Consider the following 15732-nt stretch of genomic DNA (forward strand, 5'->3'; position numbering starts at 1 on the left):
TCAAACGTGTATGGTTTTTCCAGTGTCTTCACAAGCAGCCAATACTCCACGTTAGCACTATGAATTCCATGAATTACTTGGAAGTCAAGATGTAAGCCCTGAAGTTGTTACTGCTGGCAGTGTAATGGGCTTAAAATTTTGTGTTAGCTGTAGTGGTTTGTTAACAACACAATCCAAAGGTGATTTTACCTTGGTGGAAAGGGCACCTGCTAGTTCAAAATTGGGGTCTTAAGTGGGTAGCAGGGATCCCCAAACAAAATCTGTTTCCTGCCTTTCAACAGTAAAAGTACTTTCCACACAGGCAATGCCACCCCTGGACGCAGTCCAGAATCTTCAGCTGTAATTGGCTCAACTGCCCATCTGTGTCACAGGGCCTCTGGTCGCCATTCCGACTCCTGCACTAATTCGAAGGGTTGCTATGCAACGTTGACAAAGTTACTCGGGTCACAGACGGAGTACGAAAAGGAAGTTGTTCAAGAGAATGAGGGGAAAGTAAGAGACAGGCACCTGAAAGGGGGGAAAAAAGGGGAACCTGGCATTGAACATGGGTGGGAAAAGACCTTGGGTTGGGCAGACGGGCCGCAGTCCTTCATGCATGGAGAAGAGAGGACATCTCATTTCCTACCTACTTTTGAGGGCTGCATTCTCACTTGGTAACCTGGCGTTAAGAGGAAACAGCTTTGTCCCTGTTCACATTCCCTCCCATAATACCTTCAGGGTTTCAAAAGGGATTAAGGTTTACAGCTGCTATTGTGGCTTTGCCAGCTTTGGTGATTGTGGGTCAACAGCACATTCCTAGGTATATTAAGTTGATGGCAGATTCTCCTGAGTTCAACAAGACATGGGGACTAAAAGCAGATGGAGGTCTCTCAATTCAGGTTGGGACTGTGGTAGCCTAGGGAATTCTTGCTGCCCATAATGTTCTGCAAAGAAACTTCTTCCCAAACAACTTCGCTGTGAAGCAGAGAGCTAAATCGGCACGTTCTCCCCTGAATAGGGCAGCTTCAACACAGCAAAGGTTGCAAACTCAATAGCGCTTCTAAGGTTGACCAGTCTTGCCTCAATTTACTCAGGAAAGAGACATCATCCAGTGCAAGTTCAGGAATATTTTAATTAGCTAACACCAGTGCTATAGTCCTTTACATGTTCAAAATGTAACAGGTCCTACACTACCAAAGTTTGGTCATTCAGCACATCTTTAATTGCAATATTGAAAAAACACCCTATCGTGTGTGATACCCTTTTGGCCCACTTCGTTCAAATACAGAATAACCATGCTACACTGAGGGCAACTGCTCTAGCAAAGGTCTTCAAATAAAGATCTGCATTTGTTACAGAATCAGTCCTCCAAACCAGGGGACGGCGAAAACATAAAGCATGCCTCAAATTTAAGTAGCCATGTTTTTTGTTGGTTTGTTTGTTTTTTCTTCTAATATCACAGCAAGGTGTTTAATGACAAAAGTGTCTTTCGACAAGAGAGTTGAAAATAAAACCATTAATTCTCCGTTCATAAATAACCACCCCCCTGAAGTCTTCAGAAGCCCATTTTAAAAGGCCACTGCATAAACACAGTACATCTTTTTAAATATAAAAAACAACCACACACCCACACATCCAGCTACTTGCACCTATTTATAAAAGCCTGTCGGGATCTTCATTAAATGTGAAGTCACATACTAAAGACAGGTGGTCTGAGGGGTAAGTGAAAGACGGTAGCCTGTTGGGTCCAATTTGCTCCTCAGTCAGGAGACTGAGAGCAGCATTCACGTTTAAGGCATGTTGGGAGTACCAGATGTAATCGAGGGTGTGCCTGCACTCTCCAGAGGGTCGGATCTTCCACGTCGTATAGGGAGGTTCTGACAGTCCGTCTGCACTCAGCAGCTTGTAAGCGCTGTTTAGGTTCAGGCTAGAATTTGAGAATTCCTTGTACACCTCTTCGGTGGGCTCCGCATTGAAATCGCCACAGACGATGAGAGGGACCTCTGCCTCCTGGGTGATCCTCTTCAGGTTCTCCAGAAGATCGGCCCCTTGCGCAGACCTAAATCTCTCCCAGCCGTTGCGAGCTTTCAGGTGAGTAACAGCAGTGCAGAACAGTTTGCCGGTTTCGTTACATTTCAGAATCTGAGCAATGGCGACTTGGTTGGTTTTCAGCTTCATGGCGGTCAGCCTGATGTTGGTGCTGTTGACGAGAGTGAACCTGTCCTTGAGGAAGAATAAGGCACAGCCGTCGGGCCCGTTGTTACATTCCACGTCTAAACATGGAGACCACGGTTTAGGGAAGAAAGTACATTGGTAGCCCAGCCGGCTGAGCAGAGGCTGGAAGGTGTCAAAGTAGTGGTCCACTTCCTGTAGGCACAAGATGTCTGGCTGATATGCCAGGATCTCTTCTAAAATGAGGCATTTCCTTTCTTCCCACCTCAAGGCTTCCATCGGGCACTGAATAAAGTTGTCCTTGCCTTCTCCAAGAGCTGGAAGGAAAGCAATAAACCCATAGCATTATTTTCCCTTCCAAAACACACTTGTGGGAAAAGAAGTAGCCTATTCCATTTGTTAGAAAAGCGTTGCAATATAAGCCCACAAAAGCTGGAAATTATTTTTTACTAGCCAGCTAAGAGACTAGAAGCAGTTTAAGCATGTGAGGAGATGTGTGTCTAAAGAGCACCTCAAGCTTCTAAAATACCCAGTACTCCTAAAGGTTTTCAACCTCCTGTTTTCTTTCTGCCATGAAATCATTCAAGGGACCTTACAAAAACAGAGCAAATACACCCCCCCCCAAGGCTGTGTCTACCACATACTTATTTTTTTTAAATAAAATGGGTCAGAGTTCTGTAGCTTGCAAATGATGCAAGGTAAGCAAACTTACATGCTGCTCATTTCACAGAGCTACTTTTGATGCCCCCAGTTCTCCCCATGATTATGTATAGAGATAGAAACCCTGCCCTTTTGAACCCTTCCTCAGCAAACACTGCCAATAGTTTTTCAATCTCAAAAATATTATATAAGCTGATGCTGTTTGGATGCCACAGTCCAAGTCAATACACCAGATTTTCCATGTTTTCTCTGCATGGATCACCTCGATTTTTGCCCATTATACTCTAGGAGAGCGATCAACTGTATTCTGTCTGTATTTTCCCAACCACAACCACATTTGTACTCTACAATGACTCAAGAATCAGGGTTTATACCTTGTGCAAGGATGTTCCACTGCATGACCCTAATAGGTCGGTGGCTTCTGGAAAAGCTGGTCCTCAGGTTCACAAAGTCCCTCTGGAACCGGGCAGGACGTTTCTGAAGAACCATCTGGCATTCTTCAAGCAGATCCTTGGGATCAATGGGATCCAAGAAGTCAGGATCTGTTTGTTCCAAGTATTCCTGGTGTTTGGAGACAGCACCAGTACTCAGAGTCTTTGCAAGAGCACTATATAGCCTGCTGGTACTGTTGCCCATGGAATAAACTGAAAATGAAGCAAAGAAGAGGCAAATTCATCAGTAAACGCCCATCCCTGATTAGCTAACACAGAGCAAGGTTTTCTGCCCATAAATCAAAGCAAATGAATTCACCACTGCACTTCCCTCCATAATGCATAATGACCCAAGAACCAGTACAGGACCAGGAGGTTCATATCTCCATGCACCCATGAAGCTCACTGGGTGGCCTTGGGCCTGTCCCCATCTTTTAGCTTAAGCTACATCTCAGTGTTATTGAAAGGATAAAACAGGCAGAAAATTCTTGGCCCAGCTGCTCCCCTTGCCCTACAGTTCCCATCATGTGATGGGGAGAGCAAGGACAAATCCATTGGCACAGCCCCCCTCTTCTCCTGTAGATGACTGAGAACACTGACTCCACCCCCACTGCTGCAGGCAGGCCCCAAAACGGGGTGGTTGGGTTTTTTTGCAGGAATGACAAGGGGGCATGCAGGAGGGCCAGAGCCAAGGGGCTCATCCCAGTTCCCCATCTCCTACAATGGGCAACCGAGCCAGATGGACAGGATATAAATAATAAAATTATTATTTGGGGTGGGGAGCAGACAGCAACTGAGCAGGGCTTTTGTGACTACCTAGGGATGCTCCCCCCCCCCAAAAAGTTTTCTTTGTTCAAGGTTTCTGAAGCCCAATTATGAGTAGCTCTGAAACTGCTTCTACTTTTACACCACAAGTTATTTTTGTGGTTACTATGTAGATCAAAGTTTAACACATCAAACGGATATAAAATTCAGGCAAGCTTCTATATAAGCATAACGTTAATCCCGTTGGGTTGCTTCACAAACACACCCTGATTCAAAAGGCTTCCCACTCTTTTACGTAACTAGAGATGCGAGGTACTGGGGTTTTTAAGGCACACCAGAACAAAGAAATCCAGAACAGGTGTTGCAGAGCAGCAGAGGCAGATATTAAGTTCAGTTCAGTAAGTTTATTGTGCTAGCCGAAGGCCATAACGAAAGCACAGAAACACAAACAATTTCAAATGCAAAATATAAAGCAAGGCATCAACTAAATCAAACAGAAGCATCAATTTCTAGTGATACTGCAACCATAGAGCTTCCACTACCACACCAAGTGTATTTCAGATTTAGACTTCTCAATCCCACTTACAGTTCAAGGCTATTTTCTCCTATTCCGTCTTCCTAATCTTCCTTGCTGCCAACACAAAAAGGGCCACTTTTATGAGTCACTAATATGTTGGAGTCACTCATTAATCACTGAACCCACTCCATTGGGAAACAGCTGCTTCCTCGAACAAACAAGGGTTTTAGAAAGCAACTCCTTGGGTCAGCATATAAGGGGCAAAATAATAAATAATGAATAACATTTTCTACTTGCAACGGCCTGCATATACACCGTCTAGCAGTTATTAAGACACTAGCTACAGACATGGAAACCTTTCAAGCAAGATATATTTTCTTCCAGTCCTGCCATGCCTTCGTTTTCCAGAGTAACTTGAGTAGATAATTCTTAATGCTTCCCTCAAGGGTAAATCTCATTGTTAAAAAGCCACGAAGAGCGTATTAACTTTACAACAAGGTCAAGAACAGATAAAAGAGTGTCCCACTCCCCACACCAAGCTAAATGTGTGCAGTTCCCCCTCTTAAAACTTGTAAACCTCAGCTCACAATTTTAGGGGTTTTAAACTTTATATCTCACAATCTGCCCAAGTCACAAGAAACTGCTAGTTTCCCTCTCTCTCTCTCCCTCTGTGGATTTTACTCAAATCCAAAAATGACTTTATTGCATTGCTGGGTATTTTCTGCCAGACTGCATAATGCAACTACTTATGCTAAAAATAGCAAGCGACCCCAAAGTGTGGCAAAACAAACATAGAAGAGCAGGCACTTCTCAGTAAACTGTCTGGTTCCTTACGTAATCGCCCGTGCTTGCCAGGTTTTGCAATGCCTGACTTGACTTCCCACCACCACAGGAAGGCCAAATCGGTCACGAATGTCCTGTGCTGACCATTGCTGCATCATTGATATTTCACAAACAGAGAGACAAAACCTGTGACTACTACTGCCTTTCATTGTTACCCACTGAAGAAAAGGGGAGGGGGAGGGAAAGAGGAAAGGGATGCCTCTGGAAGAAAAGAAATTTGCCTAACAGGACGTTTTTACCAATTAAGGCTGTGCAGGAAGGTTAAGAGCTCTGACTTTCAAAGACAAGTTTAGTTAAGGGGGGCCGGAAGTGTGAACCCAGCGATCGGAGTTACTGCACAAAAAGCACTACAGCATACTAACATTGCATACTAGCATTGCATTTTAAATTTGTTATCTGAAAACAAGTTAGTTTCGTTTACTTGATTTCTCAGCAACATCATTTCAATTCTGAGAATAAGTGTGTAAGATTGCTCTGCTGAGTTCTACGGGACTTACTCCCTGGTAAGTGAGCACAGGGTTGCCGCTTGACTCCCCCCCCCCCCTAATATCAAAAAATGCAAGCAATTTTGGAATTTTCTTCTTGCATATTAACAGCACAGCCTTGAATTAAAATCACGCTAAGTCACGGGGGCCTCAAATCGCAATCACAGCACCCTTCGAATAGGAAAGGCAAATCTCGCTGCCGATTTATAACCATATTTCCAAAGACATGACCAGGCTGATCTCCTCTGTTACTCTATTCCTGTCCCAACAGTTGCTAGACAAAGGTTAAAACTATGTGAAGTAGAAATGCAAACGAACATCCACACAAACTCGTAAACACTTCGAGGGTTTCTAGAGTTCTGTTAGTCTCAAGCACTAGGCTTTGCAATACATCTCTAATGAAAACACAATATTGAACGAGGCCGTTAATCTTGCATACACACCTGAAAAGCCGGAAGAATGCATCAACGTGCGGAATAAACAACTGTAATGGTGAATCTCGCACAGAACAGCCAGCCTCTGACGTCATGTGAGCAGTCTCTCTTTCTGTTAACCTTGCCCTCTGGCGACACCTAGTGGCCCCTTACAAAATCGCGCCCGATGGAACTTCCATTGTCACAATTAACCCCTAGCAACTCTAGAAAAGACGAGATTTTTAAAATCTGCCCTTGCACCGCAAGTCAACGCCGCTGCATGCTGAAGCGCTGGTCACGAGACCAAAGGAGGCTACCCCGTGGTAGCTTAGCTGCATGAAGCTCTTGTGTCAATGCAAAGTGATTTTTTTTTGGGGGGGGACACGCTATTTTCGTTCCCTCGCCCACTCAATAATCCACCAGGAGATTGAAAAGTGTCGCCTGTGAAGAGAAAAAAACACACAGGCTGCACTTCACACTGGCCTCCTTGACAGGAAATGCACAGCTCCTGCTTGCTCTTTGCACCGTGCAACTGAGATCCCCCTGATTTATATAACAAGACAAGCACTCCTGCCCGTTAACGCCTTAGCAGTTCCCTTACCCAACCACTTTCTAGCATGCCTTTAGTGAGTAAGCAGATTTTCTATCATTATTGCCCTTTCAACTAAATTCCAGAAAGTTCACTGGCTCTTGCATGAGATGGTGCTTTATAGACTCATGAGAACATGTTAAAACTTTAGCAACACACCTAGGCTTGGAATGTTCACTCTGGAGAGGGAATTGCTGGTTCACAGCACAAGTCCAGACACTTCTACTCACAAGCAAGCCCCACTGAGTTCAAGGGGCCCCAGGAAAATGGGTACAGAGTCCCAGCATTTTAATGTCTTCAACTTTTCAAATATGAGATGGCACTTTTGCCCCAGCTTTTGACCTACTTTGGCGGTGTGTGTGTGTGTGTGTGTGTGTGTGTGTGTGTCCTTCTCTCTCCTCTGCATTTCTCCATCTTCCTTCCTGCCAGTCCTACACAGGAAGCAGCCTTTCAGTCAGTTCATTGGTCTATCTATCTCAGGATTACCTGCACTGACTGGCAGAAGTCCTACCTGCAGATGCAAGACATTGAACCCAGAACCTTCTGCATGCAAAGCAGATAGTCCACTGCTGAGCTACCAGGCCTTCCCCAAAGTTACAAAGCTCCTTCACTTCTATTTTTATACACCCACCACAAAATGACCCAAAACTTAGCAGTGATCCACTCTGGGAAAGTGGAAAAGCCACTTGTGGGTCCCAACTCAAGAGCTGAAGACTAGTGACCTAAATGGTGGGCTGCTTTTTTTTGATCAGGGAAAGTAATGAAGGAACTTTGCGGACCTTTTGGGGTTCCCTAGAAGCCAAGACTATACATAGCATTCCATACAGCAGGTATTAACTCCAGTTAGGGTCTCTTTATTTAACTTGGCCTTGTTGGTTCCCAATGCCAGTCATTACAAGTTCTGATTTATTTGGTCTACTGACTGCACTTGGATTTTAATTTTATTGCATTTGTGCTGTAATGTTTTATACTGCAGTTTATACTGCTACTGCAATGCTGCCTGGAGAAGCTTTCAAGACAGGCAGTATATAAAATATTCAATCAGTAAAGAGACAGTATGTGCATAATACTATCCCAGCTTGTTTGCATTGCTGAAGTAACCCTGAAAGGTATAAACTGCTTACTACCCTGGGTGCCTGAAATGGGTTGTTCCCGAAGTACAGTGGTACCTCGTGTTAAGTACTTAATTCATTCCGGAGGTCCGTTCTTAACCTGAAACTGTTCTTAACCTGAAGCACCACGTTAGCTAATGGGGCCTCCTGCTGCTGCCACGCCGCCAGAGCCCGATTTCTGTTCTTATCCTGAAGCAAAGTTCTTAACCTGAGGTACTATTTCTGGGTTAGCGGAGTGTGTAACCTGAAGCATATGTAACCCGAGGTACCACTGTACATTGCAAAGCAAATGACAAAAACAACCAATCCTGTAGTTCTGAAACATCTTGTGCATGTTGCCTGGGCATTTTCATCTGTGCTTCTCCCTCATTATCTTTTGCCTGCCTCCTTCCCTTTGTGCAGAGTCCGTAGTTAATATACACATTTTCTGGCAGCAACAGTCCAAAGAGGATCTTTGGAGCAACAACACACACAGGACTGCACACAGTAGCACAGCTGTCATTCCTCCCCTCCTCAGACCAAGATTTTGCTTTTGTAACTGCAGGTAACAGAATCATGCTGAATCACCCTGAGTTGCTGCAATATCTTGGGGGTGTTTTTCTCCCATTTGGTGTAGCCACACAACCTGCAGCCAGAATCCAATCCGTTTTCTGCAAATCATGGTGCTCAGCTCAATCATACAAATGGACTCAAATCTGACATAAGAAATGGCAATATTCAAAAGCCAGGTGTGTGTGTGGGGGGGGGGGGGAGAGGAGCGTTTCAACCTCCTAGGACAATCTTCATGCGACCTATGAGTTGCCCTCCTGGGGCAAACAAACTTTAAAGGAAGACTCCAATGTCTAACTGCTTAATTACTACTTCAAGAGGGTCTGTGGAATCACTTGTAGACTGGACTGGGGCAAAGGATTTGTAGGAAATTGTGTGTGCAAATTAGCTAACCAACGCCAGGGGTGTAGAGTTAACCACTGTACTGCAAAGCACCATTAATTAAAAAATTATTGCCACCTGTACTTCTGTGCATTTTGTTTCTTTCTTGACATTGCTGTTTGTATTTCCCTCCTCCCCAAAGTATATACCTGTAATGTAGGGAAACAGTTTGAGCATCTGGTGGCAAATTGGACTGAAGTCCATGAAATCTTGCCAGGCTTTAAGGTGGCTAACATGGCTTCTCCCCTGGAAATAAGCTGCTTGGGAAATGCTGCTGCATTGCAACACAGCACGGCTGCAGCAGCAGCTTCCCTCAGTAAGCAAAGCACAGCGATCTTCCTAAGAACATGCAAGTTGCCCTGATATGAGTAGATTCCACATAGCTTGCTATCTGCTCTTCGTTTTGACATTATTATTACCGCTTGCTTTGTTACAACTCGATATCTGGGTAGCCACAGTTATGAGCAAGGCTCTAGAGGGGAACCTAGGAAATGAAAAAGTCCACAACCGAGCTACTTCTATCTAACCTTGAGGCAAAAGAATTGGCCAGGCAAGTTGTGTAATCATGGCTATGTCAGCTACAGCAAGTCAATCAATAATGCTGATGTAACGACAGTAGATTCCGCGCAGAATGCCAATATCGAGAGATTGACCCAGCAGTCCTGCGCCCACACCGGCAGCCAGCCGTTACAGCCACTTGACACATTGTGTTTAACACTGCAATCCTAAAAGCATGCTTGCTCATAAGTAAATACAGCTGAGCTCAATGGGGCTCTTCCCCTAGTAAGTGGGCCTAGGCTGGCAACCTAAGTCATAGCTATAATATGCTATGTATATAAACACACACACAAGCCTCAAGTTGCAATCAGTTCCACAGCATTTCCGGATAAGGGTGCAACTCTAAACCTGAACATGCTGGTCCCAAGCATCATGGAATGCCAGGGGATGACAGAATGTCCCAAGGATGGGCTTGCACTCCTAATGAACATTGGACCATAAGGAGATTCTCTAAAACAGGCATAGGCAAACTCGGCCCTCCAGATGTTTTTGGGACTACAACTCCCATAATCCCTAGCTAACATTACCAGTGGTCAGGGATGATGGGAATTGTAGTCCCAGAACATCTGGAGGGCCGAGTTTGCCTATGCCTGATCTAAAACCCTGGAACCAATCAGGACTCTCTCTGTTTTGTGGATCTTACTGGGCCCAGTTGGCTCCCAGCCATACAATAATTTGGCTGGATCAGTATCCTAAACCCAAGAGCGCCCTTAACAAACCACAGTACCCAGAATTCTTTGCGGGGAGCAATGAATGCTTAATTTGCTTTAATACTGCTTTAAATGGATAGTGCAGAAGATGATGGAGCCTAAGTCATACGCAAGAGTAGATCCAATTAAAAAATGGACATGAGTTCATCGTGGCTAACTGATTTCAGTGAGTCTGTTCCAAGTACATTTTCGTCACATATCACTCTGTGTTTTTTAAAAAATTCATTGCTTCCTGTCTGAAATTGAAATGCTGTATTGCACTTTTGTCTCATCCTCTCCCCCTCACATGCTTTCACAATGAGCAACTCATGTTCCACGAAACCAAATCACAAGACCTCTGCAGATTTCAAAGGGCTTCATGAGTTTTGAGCGTGAAGATAAATCTAGGGAGATGTTAGGATATTGATGTATCTCTAAAACACCTACGAGGACCAGACAACACCCTCTCGTACCAGGTCAGGCTATTCAGTTGGACCATCGATTCCAGCATTGTCTACAGAGACCACAGCATCTCAGGCAGACCACCTTTCTCGCCACTACCAGGTACTTTTAGAACTTGGTATGCTAAAGACTGAACCTGTGATCTTCTGCTTGCAGAGCATGTACCTTATCACTGAGATATGGCCATAGTGATCTGGTGATTTATAACAGAGGGAAATAAGGAAGGAAGATAAGAAGCATAGGCTGATCCACAGTTCTCAAACTAAGGTAGTTCAAATGGATATAGGTAGGACTCCTCTGTGGTTACATAAATGACACTATGATTGCAGCTTTACTGCAGATTTTTCAACCCTCTTCTCTCACATCATTTGTGAGAAAAAGTGGCAAATTCATCAGGGGAAAAAACCCTCTCCCTTGCCAGCAATGCGGGTGAGAAAATGAAAAGAAGCCTTAGCTCCAAATAGCTAGGTTTTCTCAAGTATGACTCAACTTCGGGGGAGGGGGGGACGGACGACAACTAGACACTTTCCAAAGCTAAGTTACAAAAGAGGCAGACTTCCATAAAAATGATGAAAAACTGCATACATGGATTCAGGGCACTCCTCTTTTTCTGAGAATGTTAGTGGCCAAAAAGTAGGCCCATTTTAACATGACACAGACCCACATTTCAGCAATGGACTGAAGTGACAACCCACAAGCAGATGTTATGCTCTTTGCCAAAAGGGTCCCTAAATTCTCAAGGGTGACCCTGAGTAACTTCTTGATGGAGGTACAGCAAGCCCACAACCAACACCCGTTTAACTTGTGTGCATTCACCTTCATTTGTGTGGCAAAGGAAAAATAAAAACAGAAAGGGGCAGAAAGGGAGCAGGATTCTGGGGGAAATGATTCTGGCAATCCCACCCACCATTGAACCCAATGGGTTTTGACTGTACGCGATTCTGGCTGCAGGCGCGATCCCTGGAACATAATCCCTGCGTAAGTTGTGGGCTTACTGTACACAGAACACAACTTTCTGAGGATCACAAGTTGAAAGAATGCTGTTGCCCTTGAGTCCTACTTGAAAGCTTCCCATTGGCATCCGGCTGGCCAATGCTAGAACCAGCATACAGGATCAGATGGGCCTTTGGCTGAATTCAGCAATGATCTTCTTATATTAGATGCATTCTCAGTGAATGATTGAGGTACCCTAAGAAGCTTACCAACACCTAGACCCAAGCAGGTTAAAGAGAACCTAAGATCTTTCTGCTTAGGTTGAATGTTACTGGCTTAGCTGGCATTAGTTAGCACTAAAAGGTGGGGGAATCTTCTGAATTGCAAATGGAGGCTGCAATCGTATACACACTGATCCACAATGAACTTAATAGGGGCTTATTTCTGTGCAGACACGCATGCAGAGGACTGCATCACAAGCCTTTTAAAAAGGTTCCATTGATGGTTATGAGATTTTTCAGAGTTCAAGTAACAAGGCTAGGGTTGCCCAACCTGGCGGCCTCCAGATATTGTTGAACTCCAACTGGCATCATCCCTGACCAACTGGGGCTGATGGAAACTGTAGTCCAAAACACTGGCGGAGGAAGAGGAGTGCGGGGGGAGCGCACCGCCCCCGGCAGCGAGATCCCAGCGGGGTGCAATTACGGCTTCTCCCCCCGCCTGTGCTGGGTGCCAAACCCCTACGGGTGGGGCACCCAGCCCCCAGGTCGCACGCCAGCCCTGCTGCCTGCTCTCCGCCCCTGGTGCCGGAGCATGAAGCTCCGCCGCTGGTCCAAAATAGGGAATGCTGAGCTAGTTGAATTGTAGGCCAACAACAGCTGCGGTGATGGAAACAGGAGCATCTCCTGTGCTTGCGTACACTTTGCCCCATCCAAGATATCCCAATGTACATTGGACTGTCCCTGTAGGCAAATTACTACGTCAGACAAACTATTTCTTGCTCAGCTTTCATGTAGACCATCTGAAAGGCTGACGAGCTAAGAAACAGTAGTAAAGGAAGTGAAAGGCAGATACTTGTTGTGAAGCAGATTTTCAAGCAGTCTCAGTTCATCGTAATTTATATAGTGCAAATGCGGAATGCTCCTGCTCTCACTCCTCAATTTAAATGCCAAGAAAGCCAATAAGAACCTAAGAGCAGTCCTGCTGGCTCAAACCAAAGGCCCATCTTAAATCTAGTAGAAAAACCAGACACCTCTAGGGAGGAAATTCATAAGCAGGACATGATGCCAAGACACATAAGAACATGAGAAGAGCCTGCAGGATCAGGCCATTAGCCTATCCAGTCCAGAATTCTTTTGTCAGTGGCCAACTAGACGCTTATGGGAAGTCCACCAACAGGATTTAAGTGCAACAGCACTCTCCCCTTCTGTGGTTTCCAGCACACTGCCTCTGCAAGTGCAGGTAGAACACGGCTTTACCCTCCATGAATTTGTCTAGTCCTTTAAAAAAATCCATACAAGCTGGCAGGCCATCATTGCCTCCTGTGGGAAGGAGTTTCATAGTTTAACTATGTGCTGTGAGAAGTACTTTCTGCTGTCTGTCCTCAATCTTCCAACATTCAGCTGCATTGGATGTTCTAGTGTTATCTATGAGAGTAAAATTCCTCTGTCCATTTTTCTCTACCCCCTCATGTGTAATTTGATACATCTTCATCATGCCTCTTCTTACTCACCTTATCTCTAAACTGAAGAGCTACAGGCACTGTAAACTTTCTCCGTAGGGGAAGTTGCTCCACCCCCTCGAACATTTTGGTTGACCTTTTCCTATCCTCTTCCATCTCTGCATTTTTAGCAAATACTTTTAACAACCCATGGTGAGTAGTGGCTTTCAAGTCGAGACGAATTTCAGTTCCTTAAAACCATTAATCACTGTGCACATGGAAAGGGTGACACGCTGTGCACAAATGAGTTGGCAAACTACAGCAGAGGGGAACACATTATAGTTTCTCAAAAATGTTCTCCAAAACATCACAGTACTTTTTACAACCCAAATGTGCACCTACACTCAGGTATGGCACCGCAGATTTCCTCAGCGTCGTTTTGAAAATTAAACAAAAATATTTTCTGAGGGGAAGGAGATAAAGAGCAGGATACGGCATACTGCTTTTCCCTGGGCACAAATACGTCTAGTAACGATTAATAGGAACTCTGGCATAATTAGAGGGGAAATATGCAAAAAGCACTCCTTGAAATCCCCAAGCAGCACATGCTTTTCTTGGAGCAGAGGTAACTTGGGGAATTAATCAAGGATGGAAAAACTTATCTCAACAAGGTGGTAAAACTGAGAGTGCTGCCTACAGGGTATGCAATATAAGCCTGGCATAAGATCCCATTCACTGACTTTCTGGAAGAAGCAGCTTTTAATGAATCAGCTGCCGGTTTAAGGCTGTCTTGAGTTCATTTACTTAATAAATAAGCCTGACGGCTGGCTCTTCATTAATAATATATTTTTAAAATAAATCAGAAGCCTTGCATCTAGCATGTGTCTAGCCTTCAACCAAGACAAAAGCAGAGCAAAATGTACTCTGGAGAATCCTTTTTTATTTTAAGAAACCACCCCAGAGCTTAGCATAGTGGAAAGCGTGGTAGACCGTGGGCTCCACAGATCTGGCTTGGAAAACTCACTTCAAGCTATCCATGGGTAAAACGGAACGGCGACCTACCCCACAAGGTTACTGTAAGGATTGATAAGATACAGACAAATGATGATGCCACTTACCGTGAGCCTTAGAGGTAAGGAGACGAACACTACGCAGGAGACGAACTCGTTAGACTACCTGTACCGCTTTAGCAACCACCTCTCGACCCATCAGCCCCCACCCCGCGTCTTTATTAGAACGTCCGAAACCCAGCGTTCCAACCATGGAACGTTCGGCGCCTCCAAGGGTTCCGTTCCAGGCACTCACCTGCTTGGGAATTCGCAGCCCCCGAGCTTACAGCCGCAGAGCAGCCGTAGTGAGGGGCGGCGGTGACGGCGGCGGAAGATGCAAGGATGGCAGGCGGGGAGAGGGCTCTCTTGACTGGAGCCGGAGACCGGAGCAGCAGCGTCGAGGAGGTGGCGGAGGAAGGCGCGCAGCAGAGGTTGGAGAGGGCCGAGCACAGGGACCGAGCGGGGCTCTGATACATAATAACGCTGCCCTCGGGGAACCGGGCGAGGACAACGGGAGAACCGGGGAAACGAGCCCCCTGGCGAGAATGAGGTCACAAGCTCAAGCGGACCTGCCGCGGAGCCGGAGGAACAGGCGCGCACGAGCACTCACACACACCCTCGGGGAACGAGGAGCAGCAGGGGAATCCCAGCGGGGCGGCAGCTCACACCAGCCTCCTCAGCACAAGCACGCGGACGCCGCTCACTGCCGCAGACGGGAGCTCAAGCCGGCACAAGGCAAGGCTCACGCCTTCAGCCGGCACTGACGCAACGGGCAGCTCCAAAGCGCAAAAGAGGGGGGGGAGCGCGGGAAGCTCAAGCCTCCTGCCCGCAGAAGAGTAGCTCTTCCTCCCACGTTCAGTTCAAGAGACGAGATGGACGCTGGTGAAAGCCGGTGTAAGAAACGCCGGCAGAGGGACTCTGGAGCCCACGCCGGGCTGAGTTGACTGTGCGAGCTCCCCCCGCGCACTGCATGGTATGCCCCAGTTGTGTATCTCTCCCTCGCTCCCCCGCCGCGCCAGGGTTCCCAGCAAGCGGTTTCTCTTTGCTGACGTCACCACGGACGTCACTTCGCGAGCGGGGGCAGGGGGCGTTGGCGGGAGCCGCCTCCGAGTCAACTGCGTTGCTGCGGCTGGAACAGGGGCGGCCTCGTCGCAGCGATGCCCCCGCCCTTGTCTCCTGGTTCTTTTCACGCCTCGCTCCCCCGCTTTCCTGCGGGGGGGGGGGCAGCGCTTGTCAGAGCAGGTTACAAGACTAGGCTTTTAAAAACAGCTGAGGAAGAGCCCTGTGGGGTCCTCCGGCTTAAAAGTCCCTCCCGGCGCCGCGTCCTGCTTGTCCCCACAGTGACCCGCCAGGCGCCTTTGCGTAAGAAACAGGACGTGCTAAGCAAGCAAGCGCCCTCCCGATTCCTCCCCGTTGTATGGCAGAGAGGCAGTGTGGTGTAGTGGTTAGACGTTGCAGTGCCTCGCTAGGACTTGGGAGGTCAGG

General features: G+C 46.4%; 1 protein-coding gene across 3 annotated transcripts; it reads right to left on the bottom strand.

Moving 5' to 3' along the window:
* Positions 1–1091: 1091 nt before the first annotated feature.
* Positions 1092–15216, bottom strand: NOCT (nocturnin). 3 transcript variants are annotated; one of them, XM_083571558.1, is made up of 3 exons: positions 14504–15216; positions 3186–3455; positions 1092–2468 (listed from the first exon to the last, which is right to left on the bottom strand). In XM_083571558.1, exons 1-3 carry the CDS (start codon positions 14721–14723, stop codon positions 1633–1635), a joined length of 1326 nt encoding a protein of 441 aa, XP_083427684.1. In that variant the 5' UTR covers positions 14724–15216; the 3' UTR covers positions 1092–1632. The 3 variants fall into 3 exon arrangements, with proteins under 3 accessions (XP_083427684.1, XP_083427686.1, XP_083427685.1); XM_083571560.1 differs by lacking the exon at positions 14504–15216 and adding an exon at positions 14317–14383; XM_083571559.1 differs by lacking the exon at positions 14504–15216 and adding an exon at positions 6296–6786.
* Between the last annotated feature and the right edge of the window lie 516 nt (positions 15217–15732).

Source organism: Podarcis filfolensis (assembly GCF_964270895.1).
Source record: "Podarcis filfolensis genome assembly, chromosome: 9".
NCBI lineage: Eukaryota > Metazoa > Chordata > Lepidosauria > Squamata > Lacertidae > Podarcis > Podarcis filfolensis.

Excerpts from the sequence above, each read along its gene's own strand:
- NOCT (XM_083571558.1), bottom strand. The coding sequence starts at position 14,723 with ATGTATCAGAGCCCCGCTCGGTCCCTGTGCTCGGCCCTCTCCAACCTC. Across the intron at positions 3,456-14,503 it reads GGCTGCGAATTCCCAAGCAG|TTTATTCCATGGGCAACAGT; the intron begins GTGAGTGCCTGG and ends CTTCATTTTCAG. Across the intron at positions 2,469-3,185 it reads GTGGAACATCCTTGCACAAG|CTCTTGGAGAAGGCAAGGAC; the intron begins GTATAAACCCTG and ends CTTTCCTTCCAG.